Raw genomic sequence first — 21,557 nt, forward strand, 5'->3', positions numbered from 1 at the left:
AAGTTTCCTCCCCATTTACTAAATCTGCCCCTCTCCAACTCCCTTCCCACATGCCACCTGGATTCCTTCTCTCCCCTGCTCTGGTTCCCAAGCTGTGACCTGAGGCATCTCCAACCCCACTTTCTTTTCCCAGCTGTGATCTAAGGCAGAAATGCCACTCTGCTGTTGCCCCATCCTTCCCCCTACCTTTCCCTATTGAATTGCCCCATTGAAGCAATACACTCCCATCCCATTACTGTGTCTACAGCCACTCCTTCCTCTCATAGAGATAAAAAGTAAAGATATTGCTTGAAGAGGAGCTGTTTTCTGAGCTCCTGTAATCATTTCCTGGAAAAGGAGCAGAGCTCATGTGTCTTGAGTCCAGGGCTATTTTTAAGCTAGGATAGTCAAGAGAGGGAAGATTTTTTATCCCTTTTTTTTTTTCCAGATGAAACACTATTACAGGTGGACCATTGGTACCACTAGAAGCAATGGAAATAACCCATGCAATTGTGAGCCTGTGTAAGGGAGTTTGGGGCAGAGTGAACCATAAATTGCATTCTGTGGTCATTTTCAAGGAATGGGATATGTAGTTCCCATGCCCACTAGGGACCCTCAACAGGTTTGGATGTCTATTGGAATGCAAAGAAAATGTACCAGCATCTCCTAAACACTGCTTGTCACAGTGATAAAGAACACCCTCTGAACAGATAGGTCACATAGCCACCTGATAGCAACAGAGCCCTTGTCCCTCTAAGGACTGAATTTCCCATACTATACTGGGTTAGGGAAAACAACCTTAGGAAGCTGGTGTCTGCCTCTGATGCCAGCCTGTCAAAAGGAAAATGGTATTTTCAGAATAGGGTGAGGCCAGGATCTTAGGAAGATAGCAATCTACATGAGCAGGTGACAAAAGTTCCATTATGGCCCTCTGCCCCAGGGGATATTCCCCCTCCCTCACTTGACCCACTAGCTAAGGAGGGCCCTGTGTAAGGTTAAGGCATTTCACAGATGGCAATGGCACTAGTTCTGGAGGGAATCTCCACTAGATAGTTACCTCCTTCCACCGTGCAACTACCACCTCTTTTATTGATTGACAGCACAAGATAGCATCCAATAAACAGAGCTAAAGTCCATCCATCTAGCTATGAGGGACTCAGGGAAGCAATGGAGCAGTTCCCTCTGGATCTCTACTGAATCCTGGGCAGTTGCCAATGGACTTGCAACTTGGTCTGACAAGTAGGCCCAGGATGACCACCAGATCCAAAGCCAATCAGTATGGGGTAGCCAGTTTTGGAAAGACATTGCAGCATATGTACAAACCCGTCCAACCTGAGTCAGTCATATCTCTGCCCGCCCAGGAAAGCCTGTGGAGGAAGCAGACCTCAACTAGGTAATGGGCAATTTTATAAGACCAGCAGCCCAGACCACCAGGCATTTACTATAAAGAAATAAGACTTGTGAAATGGGCATTTATGGAATGCCAACTGTACACATTGCTTAAAGAGGCAAAGTATCAGTATTCATTGACCAGATCCCTGGGCAATGTTAGTTTTGTACTGCTTTCTACCCCTGGAAATGTGGACTTATGGACAGCATTGTTAAGGGGCAGGAACCTCATCAAATTTGGCAAGTGGACTTTATAGGACCTCTCAGGGTGTTAAATATGTCCTCTCTTTGACTGGTCACTGTGTAGGAGTCCCATAGTCTGTAATGTTACCACTGGATTATCAGTGGGACAAGTGAGGGAAGGACAATATGCCCTGGAACAAATTCTCACACCCTTCAGCCCTCCCAAAGCCATTCATAGTGACCAGGGCGTGTATTTTACAGCAATGAGCAGAGAACAATACTGTTTTGTGGTCTTGTGTCCCATAGGTCTCAAGCTGCTATGCTGATTGAAAAACATAATAGGCTCTTAAAAATCACCCTATTCAAATTTCTAGGGGGAAACTGGACCCCCAAAAGGATGAATAGTTGCCACTATGGACAATACCTACAACCCCCATTCTGGTTGTTGCTTCATCCTATAGGACAAGGAAAATGGCCTCAAATGTCATCACAAGGAAATCCCAAACCTTCCAACTCCTGCCTCTATGGGGAACCTACCTTTATGGTCAAGGACTAAGGAGTAGATGAGGGGAAGTGATGTGGGTGGCAGACAAGGGAGTGATAACTCAATGGAATCCTCTAACAAAAGAGGGAAGAGAAACATCTAGAATACCAGTTACTGGACCACTTCAGGCCACCAAGTTCACCACACCAAGGAGCAGGATGATGAGGGCAATGCTGAGCACTGATGGCACAATCCCCACCCCAACACACACACACACACACACACACACACACACACACACACACACACACACACAACTTCCAAGCCACAGGGGAAAGTAAGTGAACCATTAGCTCAGGAAAGCCCCTCACCCAACAATACCCACACAATAATCCCAACTCCAATCAGTAGTAACTAGAGGGAGATAACACTTCTGAAAAGAGGAAACATGAAGTGCTCTATGAGCCAAGTGAGATGAGAACTAGGCCTTGAAGAATAAGAAAGCTTTCTTGAGATAGAAAGGAAGAATCATTTCATATTAAAAATAACAGTATGAGCAAAGGCTCATGAATGGGAGGAAAATGCAAGGTATGATGAGAGGAATAAGTATGAGTTTGGCAAGAACAAAAGATTCATACTAGGGAAAATATGGAAACTAAGAATGGAAAGTTGGTTGAGGCCTGACTGAGGGGAGTCTTACATATTAGAAGTTTGGATTTCATTGTGTAGGCAACGGGGAGTCATGGAGAGTTTTAGAAGGCTTTACATTTGACATCAGGTGGCACAGTGGATAGAGCACTAGACTTGGGATCAGGAAGACTCATTTTCCTGAGTTCAAATCTGACCTTAGATTCTTAGTAGCTGTGTGACCCTGGATGAGTCACTGATTGCCTCAGTTTCCTCATCTATAAAATGAGTAGGAGAAGGAAATGGAAATCCACTCCAGTATCTTTGCCAAGAAAACCCCAAATGGGGTCACAGAAAGTTAAACACAACTGAAAATGCTTGAACAACAACAGAATTATTGACATAATCACTCTCTCTCATTATTTGCAGAAGTGGGACCCTGGGCATGGAGTCTACTTGTCTATGGATGCTGGTTACCGGGATTCTGGCTGTTGTTCACTGTCAGCCTCTACCAGACTATGAAGAAAATAATGAGACAGAGATCTACTTACAGGATGAAAAGTATTCAAAAACATCCCTACCATGCCATAAAATCTCCACTACCAATACCATCTTTGCCCTACGCTTATACAAGGAATTAACTTTGGCTGCCCCTGGTGAAAACATTTTCTTCTCCCCTATAAGTATCTCCATGACTCTAGCCATGTTGTCCCTTGGGACCCAAGGTACAGTTCGGACTCAGATCTTAGAGGGGCTGGGGTTCAACCTCACAGAAATGCCTGAATCTGAGATACACAAGTGTTTCCAGCATCTGCTCTATAAACTAAACCTGAACAACAAAAAGCATGAACTGAAGGTAGGAAATTCTGTGTTCCTGGATAGTCAGCTAAAACCTCTTCATGAATGGCATGGCATCAAGGAGTATTATGGTGCCACAACTTTTCCCATCAACTTTACTAACTTTTTCTCAACTAGTAACAAATATATGAGGAAACAAATCTATGGGGAAATTACAGAATTTCTTCAAGACTTCAATCAGGACACTGTACTGATGCTTGTGAATTATGTATTTTTTAAAGGTGAGGATTCTTATTTAAATGGATCTCTGCTCCACAGAGCCACAGGACCTCAGATTTGGAAAGGATCTGAGATCCTGCAGTGAAACATCCACCCGATATGTGATTCTGTTCCTCTCTGCTTCCAAGTGATTCCTGGTCTGGTTTCCTCGTGCATCCCACTACCATAGAATGAGACAGGGAAAATAGCTTATATTTATATGTCATATATATAAATATATGTATATATGAGGCAGCTGTGATGATGGGCTAGAAAGTGGTAGATTTGAAGTTGGGAAAACTGAGAGTTTTGAATCCCATTTACAACACTTCCTCATGTTTCAAATATTCATGATGTCAATAGAAAACAAAAATGATCCTTGGGCCACAATGAATCCAGTCACTTGATGGGAACTTGGAATCACATCTAAGGTTTTGAAATGTTTACTCAATTTCTTTTTTTTAAACCTGAACCTTCTATCTTAGGATCAGCACCATGCATCATCAACTCCAAAGCAGAAGAGTGGTAAGGGCTAGGCAAGAAAGCCATCTGTTTACCCTGCAATTTTTTAATTTTTACTTTTAATGACCCTTACTTTCTATGTTATCAGTTCTTCTCTTCTTGTTCTCAAGATACCATCAAAAGGAAGCCAGAAAGATTATATCCATTTCCTGCTTCTATTTTGGCCATGCTGGTTTCTTGGTCAGAAGTCTAAACAAGGGATTCCTGATTCCTCCAGTGCTGGGTTGTTTTTTTTTTAATTCAAAGATATTTTACTTTCCCAATTTGTAGTATCAATTCTAAGACAGAAGTGTGGCAAGGACATTTGCCCAGGGCCAACAGCTAGAAAGTATCTGAGGCCAGAAGTCCTCCTGACTCCAGATTTGTTGCTCTATCAACTGTTCAACCTAGTTGTCCCTATTCAGTGATTTAGAGACAGAAAGACATTTGAAACTTGCTCAAATATGTGAGGCTCACTTCAGGTCACAAAGAATAATAGAATCCCTGAGTTAGGTAGGACCTCAGAGATCCAGCTCAACAAGATTCACCACAAACTAAACAAGCCTTAGGAAGAGCCCTTCTTCTCACCTCTTATGGTGACCCTTGTGAGAGCTCCGGTACTACTGCTTGAGTGAGATTCAGACAGAAATCTTAACCATTCTCCTGATAAGAAACAAGCCACAATTATGGAATTTTTGAAAATCATGTGGTTTAGAGCTACAAGGACCTTTAGAAATCACCTAGTACAATGCTCTCATTGTACAGATGGGGAAGCTTTGACCTGAACCAATGCATTGTGGAAAGAGCCTTGTTTGTTTATTTTTAAACCCTTCTCCTATCTTAGAATCAATACTAAATATTGCTTCCAAGGCAGAACAGGGTAAGCACTTAACTAAGGTTAAGTGACTTCCTCAGGGTCACACTAAGAAGTGTCTGAGGCCATATTTGAGCCTAAGTTCTACCACCTCCAGGTCAAGTGTTCTATCCATTGTGCTACCTCGTTGTTCCAAAGGGTCTTAGATTTTGAACCAGAGAGGCCTGGGTTCAAGTTCATTCTTTGCAATTGTAAAATTAAAATGTTGGAAGACCCTTCTGAGTAAAGACCTGGCTTTGTTATGACAGAGAAATCACATGGCCAGAGGTCTGTGGTTTTCCTCCAAGTTAAAATCCTCAGATCCTATTTTGTAAAATGCAAATACTTTTGTGGTTTCCTATCTCTCCCCATTATCCCCACTGCAGAGGGTCCCCAATATTTCTGGGGTAGGATTTCCATTGTTCCTTCCAGAGCATTTTCATTCCTCCTAGAGATGCAACTTCCACTGAGGCTTCCAGTGTTAGTGTTCTGTCACCTCTGACTAGCCTCCTTATTCCTGTATAAGCTAGCTTGCCAACAGTACATGGGTTGACACACTTATGATTGACATAGTAATTCACTTATGAATGATATGATAGATAATACACTTAAAATTATTCTAAAAAGACACATGCTTTGTTGTAACTCAAGTATCACCCTGGGACTACATTCCTAATCTGGCTACATATACATATTTTTGCCTGGGACTAAATTCTTACTCTAAAATCACATTGTTACATTTCTAAAATTCATGCTCCAAGCATTGATTACGCTTTTTTGTTTTGGAAATGTTTATTTAGTCAATTTAGAACATTATTCCTTGGTTACAAGAATCATATTCTATTCCTCCCTCACCCCTTCCCATAGTTGACGCACAATTCCACTGGGTTTTACATGGGTCCTTGATCAGAAGCCATTTCCATTTTGGTGTTTGCATTAGGCTAATTGTTTAGACCAGGGCCTGCATGCCACATGGGGCCCCCTGAGGCCATTTATCCAGCCCACACCACACTTCTGGAAGGGACCCCTCTTTCATTGGTGGTCAGCAAGAGGAGCACTGTGTGTTGTGGCATCACTCACATACAGTACTACTGCCCGTGACATAATCCTTTGCGCGGTGCCTTGTTCTGACAAGGCACCGCGCAAAGGATTATGTGGCTGCACAATGGAAGACATCAGCATGGTGATCGGTGATCTGGGGGAGGGGATTCTGCCCTGTGTGTACTGCTGCCCGGTATAGTGGTGGCAGTGATGGGCCTATGCAAGGTATGACAGACCCATCCCAGCCAGCGCTGCAGCCTCTGCTATCCCAGACAGCAGTATACAGATTTGTTCATAGTTTGTTTTTATAGTCTGGCCCTCCAATGATCCGAGAGACAGTGAACTGGCCTCCTGTGTAAAAAGTTTGCGGACCCCTGTTTAGAGTCTACATCCCCAGCCATATCCCCCTCGACCCATGTAATCGAGCAGTTGTTTTCCTTCAGTGGTTCTACTCCCAGTTTTTCCTCTGAATGTGGATAGTGGTTTTTCTCATAGATACCTCCGAGTTGTTCAGGATCACTGCATTGCCACTAATGGAGAAGTCCATTACATTCGCTTGTACCACAGTGTATCAGTCTCTGTATATAATGTTTTCCTGGATCTGCTCCTCTCACTCTGCATCAATTCCTGGAGGTTGTTCCAGTTCACTTGGAATTCCTCCAGTTTATTGTTCCTTTGAGGACAATAGTATTCCATCACTAACATATACAACAATTTGTTCAGCCATTCCCCAATTGAAGGGCATCCCCTCGTTTTCCAATTTTTGGCCACCACAAAGAGCACAGCTATGAATATTCTTGTACGAGCCTTTTTCCTTATTATCTCTTTGGGGTACAAACCCAGCAGGGCTGTGGCTGGATCAAAGGGCAGACAGTCTTTTAGCCCCTTTTGGACATAGTTACAAATTGTTCCCCAGAATGATTGGATCAATTCATAATTCCACCAGCAGTGCATTAATGTCCCAACTTTGCCACATCCCCTCCAGCATTCATTACTTTCCTTTGCTGTCATGTTAGTCAATCGGGTAGGTGTGAGGTGATACCTCGAAGTTGTTTTGATTTGCATTTCTCTGATTATAAGAGATTTAGAACACTTTTTCATGTTCTTATTAAGAGTTTTGATTTATCTGAAAATTGCCTATTCATGTCCCTTGCCCATTTATCAGTTGGAGAATGGCTTGGCTTTTTGTACAATTGCTTTATCTCTTCATAAATTTGAGTAATTAGATCTTTGTCAGAGGTTTTTATTATGAAGATTTTTTTCCCAATTTGTTGCTTTCCTTCTAATTTGGGTTGCATTGGCTTTGTTTTTACAAAAAAAAATACTTTTAAATTTAGTGTAATCAAAATTATTTCTTTTATTTTTTGTGATTTTTTTTCTAACTCTTTCTTGGTCTTAAAATCTTTCCTTTCCCAAAGATCTGACATGTATACTATTCTGTGTTCACCTAATTTACGTTTAGTTTCCTTCTTTATATTCAAGTCATTCACCCATTACAACAAGAATTTATCTTGTTGTAAGATATGAGATGTTGATCCAAACCTTATCTCTCCCATACTGTCTTCCAATTTTCCCAGCAGTTTTTATCCAATAGTGGATTTTGGTCCCAAAAACTGGGATCTTTGGGTTTATTATAGACAGTCTTGCTGAGGTCACTTACCCCAAGTTTATTCCACTGATCCTCCTTTCTGTCTCTTAGTCAGTACCATATTGTTTTGATGACCACTACTTTATAGTATAGTTTGAGGTTTGGGACTGCAAGTCCTCCTTCCTTCACATTTTTTTCCATGATTTCCCTGGATATCCTTGATCTTTTGTTCTTCCAAATGAACTTTGTTATTGTTTTTTCTAATTCAGTAAAAAAGGTTTTTTGGTAGTTCAATGGGTATGGCACTAAATAAGTATGATTAAGCTCTTAATGATTAATTTTCTGGTTATACTAATTACTAGCTGAGGAACTACAGCCAAGTCACTTAATTTCTCTGGGCTATAATTTCCTTTCCTCTAAAGTAAAAAGATTTAAACGAATTTATCACTAAAGTGTCTAAAACTACTGACCATTATTATGTTTTTTTAATTCATTTCTGAAATTAAGGTGACCAACAATTTGTGAAAGGGAAGACTGGGAAGATAAAAAAGGAGATAGATTCTGAAGGGCTTTGAAAGTCAAACAGGATTTTATATTTGATCCTGGGGAAAACAAGCAGCCACTGAAGTTTACTGAATAGAGGATGGACTTGGTTAGACCCAAACTTTAAGAAAATCACTTTGGTAGATAAGTGGAAACTGGATTAAAGTGAGGAGAAACTTAAGGTAAGGCAACTAACCAGAAAACCAGGCATGAGATGACGAAGGCCTATAAAAAGGTAGACATTATGTGAATGGTGATAAAGGGACATATGTGAGAGATATTGTAAATATAGGGGATTAGAAAGAAATCATTCCTGACCTGGCCCCTTCCCTTTACCAAAAAGTCAAAGAGACTCTATTCCATGGGACACCAGACTTCTATATTAACATTTTCCCACTTTCACTTCTTTTTAATCATCTCTTCCTTGCAAATTCAGGACAAAGAGACATCATTCTTTCCTGAACCCTCCACCTAACTCCAGGTTTGGTCTTTCTGCAAGGGATAGAGGACAAACCCTCTTCCATCAGTTCTCACCACTAATCCACTCCCTGAATGGCCTTACCACAAGAGAGGATCCCACCCTGAAACCAAATCCCTAGAGATGCTAATAATCTTCCTGAATACATTTCTTAAAGATTAGCAAACTTCCCCTTTGTCATACAATGTCCAACCCAGTGATCCTAACCCCTCAGTTGTCATTATACAAACTCTATTCTCCATCTTCCACTGTCTGATCTCTTATTTCTATCTTTCTCAACCCAAATTCCACAATGTCCCACTTTTAATCTATCCACCTATTCCACTATGCTTTCTGGAACACACACCCAGTAGCTAAAAAACTTCTTAAATCATTTCCTTTCCAGTCCTTTTATCTTCTGGTTATCTCTGAGACCCAGCTTCCTCTTGATGACATATTTCCTTGGCCACCCTTTCCAACCCTAGTTGCACCTTCACTCCTTCCCTGTCTCTCTGGTCTGACAAGGTGAGGTCACCCCCCCTTAGGCACTCCTTGCTCCCCATGGCCACTTCCAGGCCCTCCCTCTACCTCCTGACTCAGTAATCTCTCCTCTTTTGAAGTTGAATCAATCCATATCTCCCATTCAATCAAAATTCTGGTAGCTGTTGTCTACTGATCTCCAGAATACTCTTCTTCTTTCCTCAATGATTTCAGTGTCTAGCTCTCAGTTTTTCTCTCCTCCCCAACTCTTGCTCTCATACTAAGGATAAACATATTGAAACTTTAACCTCTCAGTTCCTCAACTTATTCACAGTAGCTATACACAGAGATGGCCATCGCCTTGTTCTTGCCATCACTCCAAAACACTCCATTTCTATGTTGATAAACTCTAAAAGTCCTTTATCTGATCATGATCTGCTGTCACTCCACTACTCCCTCAGTCCTACAAGCACAAAATATGTTCTTCCTCTTTAGTGTAACCTCCAATTCCTTAACCCCTCAGTTCTTTCCCAGGCCATCCCCCCTTGCATTGGGTATACTCTCTTCCCTCCCCATTTGTCCCCTTAGTAAAGTAATTCAACTCTCCACTGTTTTCTCTTACCCCTTTCCATTTAATCAGTCTTGCACTGGCAATTCTCAGCCCCACATTGCCAACCATCACTCCTATTCTGATTTCTGACCTCATCATTCACCCCAATCTTGTCTCCCCCAAGGTAACAGGGATCTCTAAATTGCCCAATCTAATGGATTTTTCCCAATCCTCACACATTCTTATTGACCTCTGCAGCCTTTGGCACTGTCACTCCCCTCTTCTTTGATACTCTACCCTCTCTCGGTTTTCATGGCACTACTCTTTTCTTGGTTAACCTCCAACTCATCTAACCACTATTTCTCAGTTTCCTTTGCTGAATCTCTGTCCCAAGTCCTACTGGTTATCCATGTGCTATCCATAATCTCTCTGCAGACCTCCAAACCTGTACCTCCAAATGCCTAATGGATATCTCATTAACTTAACTTACAAAACTGAACCCACTTTTCTCCAAAACCCTCTCTCTTTGACTTCCCTGTTACTGTGTAAATTACTATTATCCTCAGTTACCCAGGCTCACAACTATAACCCCTTCTCTCTTCTGACCCTGACCACCTCACAAGTGGAATATTGCAGTAGTTCATTAGTTGATCTGCCTCCCATAAATCTCTCTACACTTCAGTTCATCCTCACTCAGCTGTCAAAGTGACCTTTCAGGACAGTTAGGTAGCTCAAAGGATTGAAAACCAGGCATAGAGACGGGAGGTCCTGGGTTCAAAAATGGCCTCAGATATTTCCTAGCTATGTGACCCTGGACAAGTCACTTAACCCTCATTGCCTAGCCCTTTCCAAGATGGAAGGGTTTTTTTTGTTTGTTTGTTTGGTTTTGTTTTTTAAGTGACCTTTCAAAAGCACAGATGTAACCAGGCCACTTTCTGACTCAAAAATTTTAGAGGGCTCCATATCAGTCCCATGATTAAAAAAAAAAAATCCTCTATTTGGCATTCAAAGCCCTTCATAAACTGTCTTCTTCCCACCTTTCCAGGTTTTTTATGCTTCACTCACTCCCAGAAATGTTTTTTTAAACCTTAATCTTTTAGCCTTGGAACTGATACATAGTACAAAAAGTTAAAGTCAATTAACAAAATAGTTTATGAAAGACTTTGAATGCCAAATAGAGGATTTTTTTTTAATCATGGGACTGATATGGAGCCCTCTAAAATTTTTGAGTCAGAAAATGGCCTGGTTACATCTGTGCTTTTGAAAGGGAAAGAAAGAAAGAAAGAAAGAAAGAAAGAAAGAAAGAAAGAAAGAAAGAAAGAAAGAAAGAAAGAAAGAAAGAAAGAAAGAAAGAAAGAAAGAAAGAAAGAAAGAAAGAAAGAAAGAAAGAAAGAAAGAAAGAAAGAAAGAAAGAAAGAAAGAAAGAAAGAAAGAAAGAAAGAAAGAAAGAAAGAAAGAAAGAAAGAAAGAAAGAAAGAAAGAAAGAAAGAAAGAAAGAAAGAAAGAAAGAAAGAAAGAAAGAAAGAAAGAAAGAAAGAAAGAAAGAAAGAAAGAAAGAAAGAAAGAAAGAAAGAAAGAAAGAAAGAAAGAAAATCTTCCATCTTGGAATCAATACTGTGTATTGGTTCCAAGGCAGAACAGCAGTAAGGGCTAGGCAATGGAGGTTAAGTGACTTGTCCAGGGTCACACAGCTGGGAAGTGTCTGAAGCTACTTGTGGACCAAGGACCTCCCATCTCTAGACCTGGCTCTCAATCTGATAAGCCAGTTAGTTGCCTCCACCCCAGTGACATTGACTTCCTTGTTCTTCCACAAACATGATATTCCATCTCCAACTCTGAACATTTTCTCTGCCCATCCTCCAGGCTTCTTGCACTTTTTCATATTTTTTTTCTGTTTTATACTACGTTTTTAAAAACTGAGAGCCTCAATTTAAACTAAACACAGGCAAATTCTCATTTTCCTTGCCAAGTCCCAATTGCTACAAATTTACAACCTATGCAAGCAAGTTTCTGCTAGAAGTTCAACATTTTAAAAGATTAAATTTCTTTCTGACACATTTCATATAGAGGGTGGGGGGACTGAATATGATCAACAATGGCAATCTCTATTCATCCTTTTATAATCAAACTCTCTAAAGTTCCTTTTTTCCTCCTTTTCTTTCCTTTCCAACAATATACCTCCATCAATGTTCCATGTTTATCTTATTTAAGTCTCTCTGTGACCCTTGAGGACATTAAAATTATTAAGGTACCCTTCCTTTTCCCCATCTGATAATGTAAGTACTTCATCACAATTTAGGCCCTTCCAATTGCTCAAATATGTTTAACTTTCTAGATTTCCCTTGCATTCTCAGCTGGGATATTTTCATGAAAAATGCTTTAAAATCCTTACTTCTACGAAAAATCAATTTTCCCTTGTAGAGTTACACTTAGTCTTTCACAACAGGTTATTCTTGTTTGTAAACTTTTGCCTTTTAGAATATCATATTCCAAGCTCTGTTCTTCATATTAGTAAGACAGGTCTTATTCTTGTGCAATACCTTGTTACTTAAGATTTATTCTATATTCCTTTAATACTTGTTTAAATATAGAAATTCTATATCTTGGCTATAACATTACTGAGAATTTTATTGTTTCTTTCAGAAGGTGTATTATTAAATTGTTTCTGTTTTCACTTTGCCTTTTCACTTTAGATCTTGATTTCTTGAAATTTGGTTCCCCTTCTGCTTTGTTTGGTCATTGTATTCAGAGACTCAGATGGTTCCTAAACTCTCTCTCCTCGGTATGTTTTGCTATCAGATACCTAATGCTTTAAAAAAAAAAACCCTTACCTTCCATTTTAGAATCAATACTCTGTATTGGTTCCAAAGCAGAAGAGGGGTAAGAGCTAGACAATGGGGGTTAAATGATTTGCCCAGGGTCACAGAGCTAGAAAGTAGGGTAGATTTGAACCCAGGACCTTCAGCCTCTAGACCTGAATCTCAAACCATTGAGTCATCTCTGCCTCCAGATACCTCATACTTTTTAAAAGTTTTCAACCTTTTGATTTTGTTCTAAAATGTCTTATTGTTTCATGGAATCATTGGAATCTGTTTGAATTACACAGTTTTTAAAGGGTTTACTCTGGTCAAAGTTATCTATTTTCAGTTCTAAACTATTTTTTCTTCTTCCATTTTTCCCCCCTAGAGATCTAATTTTATCAATAATTTCCTTTTTAGTCTTTTTCTTTATTTCTCCAGGTATTCTTGGAGCCATTTTTTTTCTCTAAGCTTTAGCTTATAGTTGTTATGTGGATATTCTCTTCTTCTGGATTTATCTCTTGCTTCTCTTACCCCATAATCATTGTCTTTAGTGTCCTTTTCTCATAAGTAAGGATTACTCATCTTTTCAGATTCTGTTGGATTAGTACTTTCTGGTACTGTTAAGTAGGTCCATTTTGATCCTTTTCCCTCTATGGTCTGGATGTGACTGCTAATTACACTGCTGATTTAGATGGTGGCTGGTATCAGGTCTCACCTTCTACCCCAGTCCTTGGCTTCTGTCAGGTTTGAAATTGAGGCCTCATTTGGTCACTTTCTCCTCTTTTCATGATCCTCAATTCAGAGATGTTTCTATATCTTGCCATAGCACTGATGAGCCCCAGTTCAATATTGGAGGTCATCCTGAGCTCAGTCATCTGAACACTCCTTCTGGTACTAATACCCAGATGCTGATTTGGTGCTCTCTACTGAAGTAGCTCCTAGGGCTTTGGGGATTCCACAGCTGAGCCCTATCTTACTTCTTTTATCTAGGACCAACATCCAATTCAGACACATGACTGATTACTAAAACTGATACCAGTCTGTGACACTATTATTCTAGGTCCTGGTTGAGTTCAGATCTGTTTGCTGGAATTCATGCTGGCTTATCTCCTTGCCCTGATTCCCCTGGTTTGGGGTGAGGTTGCTGATATTTATGCTGGCTTTTTCTATCACGACCTTCCATAAGCATTTGTCTTTTCTGTCTTGAACTAGCAGTAGTTTCCCTGGTCCAATCCTTTATGACCCTCAATCCTCTTCTGGTTTTGTTTTTTGTGCATTTCTCTGCTGAATGGAGGGACTTAATTCTAATCTTTTTGAATTTTTCTCTCATTAGTTCTCTTGCAGTGATTTTATATTTGCTGAGATTTCTGTAGGAAACATGGACTTCTTACTAACCTTTCATGTTGCCATTTTATTAATTTTATTTTAATAACAAATTTCTTCCTGTTTTTGAAGTCATATTTTCCAAATTGTCTCCTTCTCTTCCCCTTCCTGGAAATCTGGGTTATACATGTATTATCACACAAAATATTTATCTCTATTATTCATTTTTCTAAGTTAATAATCTTATAAAACCAAAACTCCAAAACATATAATCAAGTAAACAAGTGATAAATCATATGCTTTCATCTACATTCCTACTCTAGCGATTCCTTCTCTGGAAGTGGAGAGCGTTCTTTTTCCTAAGCTTTCAGAATTGTTCTGGCTTATTGCATTCCTATTAGTTGCTAGGTTTATTGCATTTAATCACCCCCACAGTGTTTCAGGTACTGTGTATAATGTTCTCCTGATTCTGTTTATTTCACTCTGCATCAGTTCATGTAAGTCTTTCTAGCTCTTTCTGAAATCATCCTGTTCATCATTTTCATCATTCCTTAGAGCACAATAGTATTTCATCATCGTTATATACCACAATTTGTTCAGCCATTCAACCAACTGAGAGAATCCATTTAGTTTCCAATTCTTTGCCACCACAAAAAGAGCAGCCATAAACATTTTTGTACAAGCATGACCTTTCCTATTTTTTTCATCTCTTTGGGATACAGACCTAGTTAGTAGTGGAATTATTGGTTCAAAATGTATGCATTGTTTTATAGCCCTGAATGGTTGGATCAGTTCACAACTCCACCAGTAATGCATTGGTGTCCCAATTTTGCAACATCCCCTCCAATATTTATCATTTTCCTTTATAGAGAGAGAGAAAAAGAGTGGAAACCTCACTTCTCAAAGCGGGGTTCAGGGGAGACAGCAGATGTAATGGAGAAAAGGTTTGGGAATGGTAAAGGTTACAAAATCTAAGAAAGGTAGCTGATGTTTAGGGATGGCTCAGAAAGAGGAGAGGGGATTTGCAGATTTTCCCCCTTATGCCTTCCCTCCTTAACTATGATTGCTCTCCTAGATTTGCTCTTGTACCCCTTGTCCCCGCTCCATTACTTAAGACCAAAGGGTTTCTTCTTAGTAAGATATCTCTCCCCTTGATCTGTTTACTCATATTTAATTCACAGCTAGCTTGGGGAAAAGATAACTACCTTAATGTCACTTAACTCAATCAGGATAATAACTGGCAGGGAAAAAAATGGGAAAGGAAAGTGAGAAAAGGTGGGTCCCTTTCTCTATCTAAAACCCTCTTCCCTTTCTCCTTGAATTTGGGGGAAACTCAGGCTTTCTCAGTCTAAGCCCCTGAGAGAATGTCAGGTTGACTCACCCTGGGTTTGGCTCCTTGGCCACAGTTCAGAAAGGGATTAAAAATGCTTTTTCTCAGGTTTTCTCTTCAATAGTCTTTTTCAATTGGGAAATGTTGGGGGGAAGTATTTCCAGTCACAAACAGGAAAAAGTGGGTAACCCTCAGGAGAAAGTCTTATTCATCCTTCTCACTTTGGCTTCTCCAGACTGAGAGACAAACCACTCTTCCAGCCAATATCTTCTGCTCCTCAAGATTCCAATCTCCTGGGGCCCCTTCCCTTAGGAAATGATACACACTCTTTAGCTTGGCACTTGTCTTATGTGCCAGCCTCTGTAACAGTATAAGGTGGAACCTCAGAGTCATTTTAATTTGCACTTCTCTAATCAAGAGGGATTTAGAGCATTTTTCATATGATTATTGATAACTTTGATTTCTTCATCTGAAAACTTTCTAGTCATATCCTTTGACCATTTATCAATTGGGGAATGACTTGGAGCCTTATGAATTTTACTTTATATATTGGAGAAATGAGACCTTTATCATAGAAATTTGTTACAAGTTTTTTTCCCCTTCTAACCTTGGTTGCATTTGGTTGTTTGTATAAAAACTTTTTAATTTAATATAATCAAAATTATTCATTTTACATCTTTTAATGTTCTCTATCTCTTGTTTGGTCATAAATTCTTCTCCTTCCCATAGTTCACCATGATGGGTGAACTTTCTATGTTCCCCTAATTTACCTATAATATCACTCTTTACATTTAAATCATTTACCCATTTTGACCTTATCTTGGTATAGGGTATGAGATACTGATCTAAAACTCACAATTCTGAGTCTTACAATTCATCAGCAGAAGAGATAGGATCATCAACTTTTAAAACTCCCAGTCCATAGACAAAAAAAAGGGGGGGGTTGGGAAAATGAGCAAACAGCAAAAGAAACACTTAACCATAGAAAATTTCTATGGAGGCAAAGACCAAGGTACAGAGTCAATAGGGGATAGTAAGATTTGGATCCAAAACTTCAAAGAAGAATGACAATTGGTCTCAGGTGCTGAAAGAACTAAAAAAGAAATTAAAATCAAATAAGACAGGTCAAAGAAAAAAATAAGAAAAAAGAAATAAAAATAATGCAAAAAGAAAATAGCTTTAAAATGAGTTCAAATTCAGCCTCAGACACATACTAACTGTGTGACTTTGGAAAAGTCATTTAACCCTGTTTGCCTCAATTTCCTCATCTGTAAAATGAGTTGGAGAAGGAAATGGCAAACCATACCAGTTTCTTTGCTAAAAATAAAACAAACAAAAAAAAAACTCAAATGAGGACATGAAGAGACAACTGAAATGATTGAATAACAACAAAACTTACCTACTATGTTCCAGGCACTGTGCTAATTGTCTTATAAATACGAATTCATTTGATCCTCACAACCACCCTGGGTGCTATTATTATCCCCATTTTACAGTTGAGGAAATTGAGGCAGACTATAGTTAAGTGGCTTGCCACTGGTTACATAGCTAATAAACTATAAAGATGTACAAAAGGGAGAAATGACTTTTGAGCTTCAGGTGTTTTTCAGAATGTACAAGGGAGTAGTCCAGGCATAGAGCATTATTTCTTCCTGTCTGAAAGCTAAATTGATCCCCTAAGATCATAAGATCATATATTTACAATTTGAAGGGAACCTTCTGTCTCATCTAGTCCACCTCTCTCATTTTATAGAGGAGGAAACTGAAACTCACCAAGGATAGAAGACATGATCAAGGTTCCAAAGGTAGTAAGAGGAAAAGGCAAGGTTACAACACAGCTCATTTGGGTTTCTCCCTTTTAACTATAGAGAGAATTAAAAGAAAACAGTTCTGGATGAATGAATGCCAACAAGGAGCTCTCTGGCAGCTTGAGTTTTATTCACTCATGATTTCCTTGTTTCTGTGTCAAAAGCCAAATGGAAGCCTGCTTTCAAGCACTCCTGGATTCAGAAGCATCTGAGTTCTTCTGTGGATGAGGTCATAAAACTCTCTATGATGCACCAAAAGGCACAGCACCGGTTTTTGTATGATAAGGAGTTGGCCTGCATTGTACTACAGATGGGATACATTGAGAATGTCCTCATCCTTCTCATTCTGCCAGATGAAGGGAAAATGAGGCAAGTGGAAGATTCTCTGAAGCCAGAAACCCTGAAGAAATGGAACAAATTACTGTTTCCCAGGTAACTGGGGGAATCAGAGTTTTTAAGGATCTATTGAGGAATCTTAACTAGTAGCTAAGGATATAGGTTAAGGAAGGAAGGGTGATTTCTTTACTTTCCCTGTTGATTCTAACTTTCTCAGTTACCTAATCTTTGAGAGAGGAGATAGCAGCTCCACTTTATTGTTGCTCTTCAGTCATTCAGTCACATCCTATTCTTCGTGACCCTGTGGACCAAACTGTCAATGGAGTTTTCTTGGCCAAAGATACTTAAGAGCGGTTTGATGTTTCCTACTTCAATAGATTCAGGCAAATAGATGTTAAGTGATTTGCCCAGGGTCACAAAGCTAGTGTCTGAGACCAGATTTGAATTCAGGACTTCCTGACTCCAGGCCCAGCACTCTGTCCTCTAATCTAGCCATCTAACTACAGCTGACCTCCTTTGGTTCTCAGATCAGTGTTATAGTGCCATGAAGAGATCATGTTGTTTCCAGACACAAAGGCATGTTTTAAACTTTACCCTCGTCATACTTGTATAAGGTGAAATTGTTTGGCTGTGCTCCAATGACATCTTTAGTATTGTTTGACTTTAGTGATTGAGGAACCAAGAGGTAAATGATCCTTCTTATCCCTTCCTGGTCACACTTGTCTTATAATGTCTGAAAAACAGTTGACTCATTAGACATCTAAGGATATGTCTTAATCTTAGCAGCCAGAGTTTGTTAACATACATTCTGGGTTTGCAGTCAATGGCCTACGTTTTTCTGCTATGCTTTGGGTTTTCTCAGAACTTTGGTGACTTGCTCTGAGGAGATTGATTGTGAAGGAAGAGAGAACTCTCTTGAAAGTAGACTAGCTCTATCAGCAGGATTCTTTGGGTCTGTTAGTCTGTAGAACCTGGATTAGGTCACTTTCCAGTATTGTCCCCTGTCTAATCTCTCCGATTTGATTAGGACTTCTTTAGAGACTGAGTTTTTAAAGTCTTCTGTCTACTACCACTCTGGGCCAGTATAAGTTTCAGCCTTGGAGTTGGTTCCAAAGAACCTGTACCAGGCACTGTATGCTGGGTGAGAGATAGGTGCTGCTCTAAGTTAGAGAAAGAGAGATGAGATAGAAGAATCAAGCTATTCAGTGCCTCATCTTTTTGTGCTTTAGCAAATGTATCTTTTTGCTTGTAGTTTTGTAATGCAGGCTTTGACAGAGTTGAATTTTGTTCTAATCTTAATCTAGTGTTTTCTAAACTTTGTTGTATTTCTTCACCAATGAGTTCTTGCTGTAGATTCATGACTTCAATTTGTAAACTTGTCTCCCCTTCTGTTAGATGTTGATTCTCTGCCCCTTTTTGTGAAACTACCATGATTTGGTTTTCATTTGGATAGCTTGATGCTGTATTGGGTGATGTAAGTATTGATGCGCAATCTTTTGAATTCATGTTTGTATCCCTTATTGAATTACTTAGGTGTAGAGTGTCCAGTGTTAGGTTTTTCTGGTCTTCTTTTGTAGAATATGACAAAGCTGCTTCTTGTTTTTGAGTAAGTTCAGTGTTACAGTTTTCTAGACAAGGTAAAGTTGTTTGATCATGTTTCTTTCCTCCCTCATCCATCTCCCTGGAGTTTAAGGAAAGTACTGGTTCATGGGAAGGCATGCATTTCTGATTTGAAGTTTGGCCATTGCCCTCCCCTTCCCGGTTTTTTCTCCTAGTGATCTCATGCGGTGATTTGAGACCACTGTTTGATTCTATGTTCTTACTTGAGGGTTTTAGACTAGCTATTGTTTGAGGAAAAAAGTTTTTTGCATTTGGATCTAAGTTGGACTTTTGTGTACAGAAACTTGTCCTAGCTCTTCAGAATGTGGGTGTGGGGTATACACTCTTGCATGCTAGGATCTGTAACACTGGACTTTTCTTGGGCTGTCTCTTGCTTTTTGCCTATTTCCTTCTCTTTGGGGTTTGTAGAATCAGTAAAAGGTTTGGTTTTGTTCATTTTTCTGTTGTGATGCTGGATGTGACTTGAGGACTTGTGAGGAATCCTTATGTTGCTTGTTCCCAACCCATATTTGCATGTCAGAAAATTCTCTCTAAGTATCTCTTGATTTGTTCCTTGTTCATCCCATTACTCTCTTGTGTGCTCCTGTGTGTTTCAAAGATTTTCTCTTTCGTGTCTGATAGCTCTTTTTGCAATTCTCTCTCTTCCTTTTCTCTTACCCATTGTTTTAAGCTTCTGTTTTTTATCTCTGCCTCCCCAGATTCTATTTCCTCCACTAAGGATTCTTTTAGGACTTTATGTGCAGTAGTCCCTGAATTGCACCCTGTACCGTTTTTGAACTAGGTACAACCCTTTTCTGGCTTCATAAGATATGTTGTGCATTTCCTTATGCAACTACTGTTGCATACCTAGGCTTAGTGCCATCATTGATTAGTTTCTGAATTGTTTTCAACTGGGGTATTTTGTGTTCTAAGCTTACAGTGGTCACAGCATTTTGGTTTGTAATTATTGTAGTAACTGTTTTCCCTGTAATTGTCTCTATTTTGATTTTGATTGTAATTGTTATTATAATGTGATCTTCTGTTATTGCCTTGCTCAATATTGTGACTCCAGGGGACAGAATCCAATTTTATTGCATAAAAAGCACTTCCTTGCAGCCCCTTGACCTCTTTGCTGCCTCTAATTTTTGCTTTAGATCCCTGATCTGATCATCCTTCTCCCTCTGCTGTTCTGAATTTGTTTCATGCAAGTAGATTGCAGAATCCCTCAGTTCTTGCAACAAGAGAGATTCTAATGTGAGGCAGAAACCCTTAAAGAAAGTTCTATGAGTGTTACTGCATCCCCTTAAAAACTGCCTCTTCACAGGTGATATTGCTTCTTCACTGTCTTGGGGGTATCCTAAAATGGACTTTGCTTTCTCCAGGAGCCAGTCTAAATAGATGGAAGGTTTTTGGGGGGGATCTTGTCTGATTCGCTCAAATTTGCCCCATGCGCTTGGGTGAACACAGAATGACTTAATTGCCTCTAACAGATCTTCTCCAGCTTTTTTGAACTAAGTTAAGTTTGGGGGTCTAGAAAATTCGATATCACTGTGGTATTCTGGCCAGCTGGTAAGATTTGCATCCTCTCTCATCTTTCTAAGGAATTGGGCTTGTTCTTGGGGAGCAAATAATTCTTGCAATAAAAGTTCAGTATCCTCAAAATTTGGCTCAAATAGCCTAAAGGCTCAGTTCAGCTCCTTCAGACATTTAAAAGGTTTGGTGCAAAAATGGGGCATTTGTTTATGAAGTGCCTCCAAGTCCTGTGCTGAAAGCAGCCTGTGAACTTTCATATGAACGGTGCCTGAATCTTGTGTTATTTTTGCAAAATCCTGCAGAGGCATGATCTTTTGTGCTTGCATAGATTCTATATTGGTTTGCTTGTCTACCATTGTTTTCTCTGTGCAGAGCTCCACAGTCAAAGCAGTTGATGTTATTTCCCCATTGTCTTTGTCAGTACCTGTATTTGCCATAGTGTCTTTTTCCATCCCCAACTTTTCTATCTTAGTCATGAAGCCTTGGTACATTTCTGTCATGCAGGCCATTTGAGAAAATACTCTCTCTAGTTTATTGTCAGTGTTGTTGTCACCTTTGCCCATGATCACTCTAAGTCCCCTTTTTACAGTGTTGTAGACTTGCCATGCCATCATTACAGACCCATAAATGGCAGGAAACAATGGCCACAAGGTTGTTATCTCGAATGTTATCTGCTCCCAATGTTAGTCGTGTTTATTATTGTCCCTGTAACATCATAAATGATGTTAGTTGTCATCCTAAAGAGTGAATAGTAAATGTGTGCCATTATCAGTAGCACTGCCAATCCACAGTATCTTTTGGTACATTTTGTATATTAGTGTACCCCACCTTCACCCCTTAAAAAGTACAAGCCTCCCCACAGGGGGAAAAAAAAAGTTGTTCATTTCAATTTGCTTCTAAGCCCTTTCCCTACTATGAGTACTGTTCACAGAATTCTATGTAACAAGATGGCTACACCTCCCCCCAGTCACTCCTAACTGCCAGTAACTGCCAATGGTGGATTCTTGTTCTCTAACTGGGGTGCCACTTGTAATGCAGAGATTAGGAGAAGGGATAGTGATGATGGAAAGAAAGAGGGAATGGGGTTGAGAAAGTG

General features: G+C 39.7%; 1 protein-coding gene across 2 annotated transcripts in view; it reads left to right on the plus strand.

The window, feature by feature from the left end:
• The window catches only part of LOC100024696 (serpin A11-like), a 54,859-nt gene that overhangs the window by 21,953 nt on the left and 11,349 nt on the right, over window positions 1-21,557 (plus strand). For both annotated transcript variants that reach the window (XM_007473643.3, XM_056811325.1), the window contains exons 2-3: window positions 3,092-3,741; window positions 17,158-17,425. In XM_007473643.3, coding sequence (XP_007473705.1) covers window positions 3,108-3,741; window positions 17,158-17,425 — 902 coding nt within the window. In that variant the 5' untranslated portion in view covers window positions 3,092-3,107. The remainder of the gene's footprint in view (window positions 1-3,091; window positions 3,742-17,157; window positions 17,426-21,557) is intronic.

The sequence above is a fragment of the Monodelphis domestica genome, chromosome 1, assembly GCF_027887165.1.
Source record: "Monodelphis domestica isolate mMonDom1 chromosome 1, mMonDom1.pri, whole genome shotgun sequence".
Lineage (NCBI taxonomy): Eukaryota > Metazoa > Chordata > Mammalia > Didelphimorphia > Didelphidae > Monodelphis > Monodelphis domestica.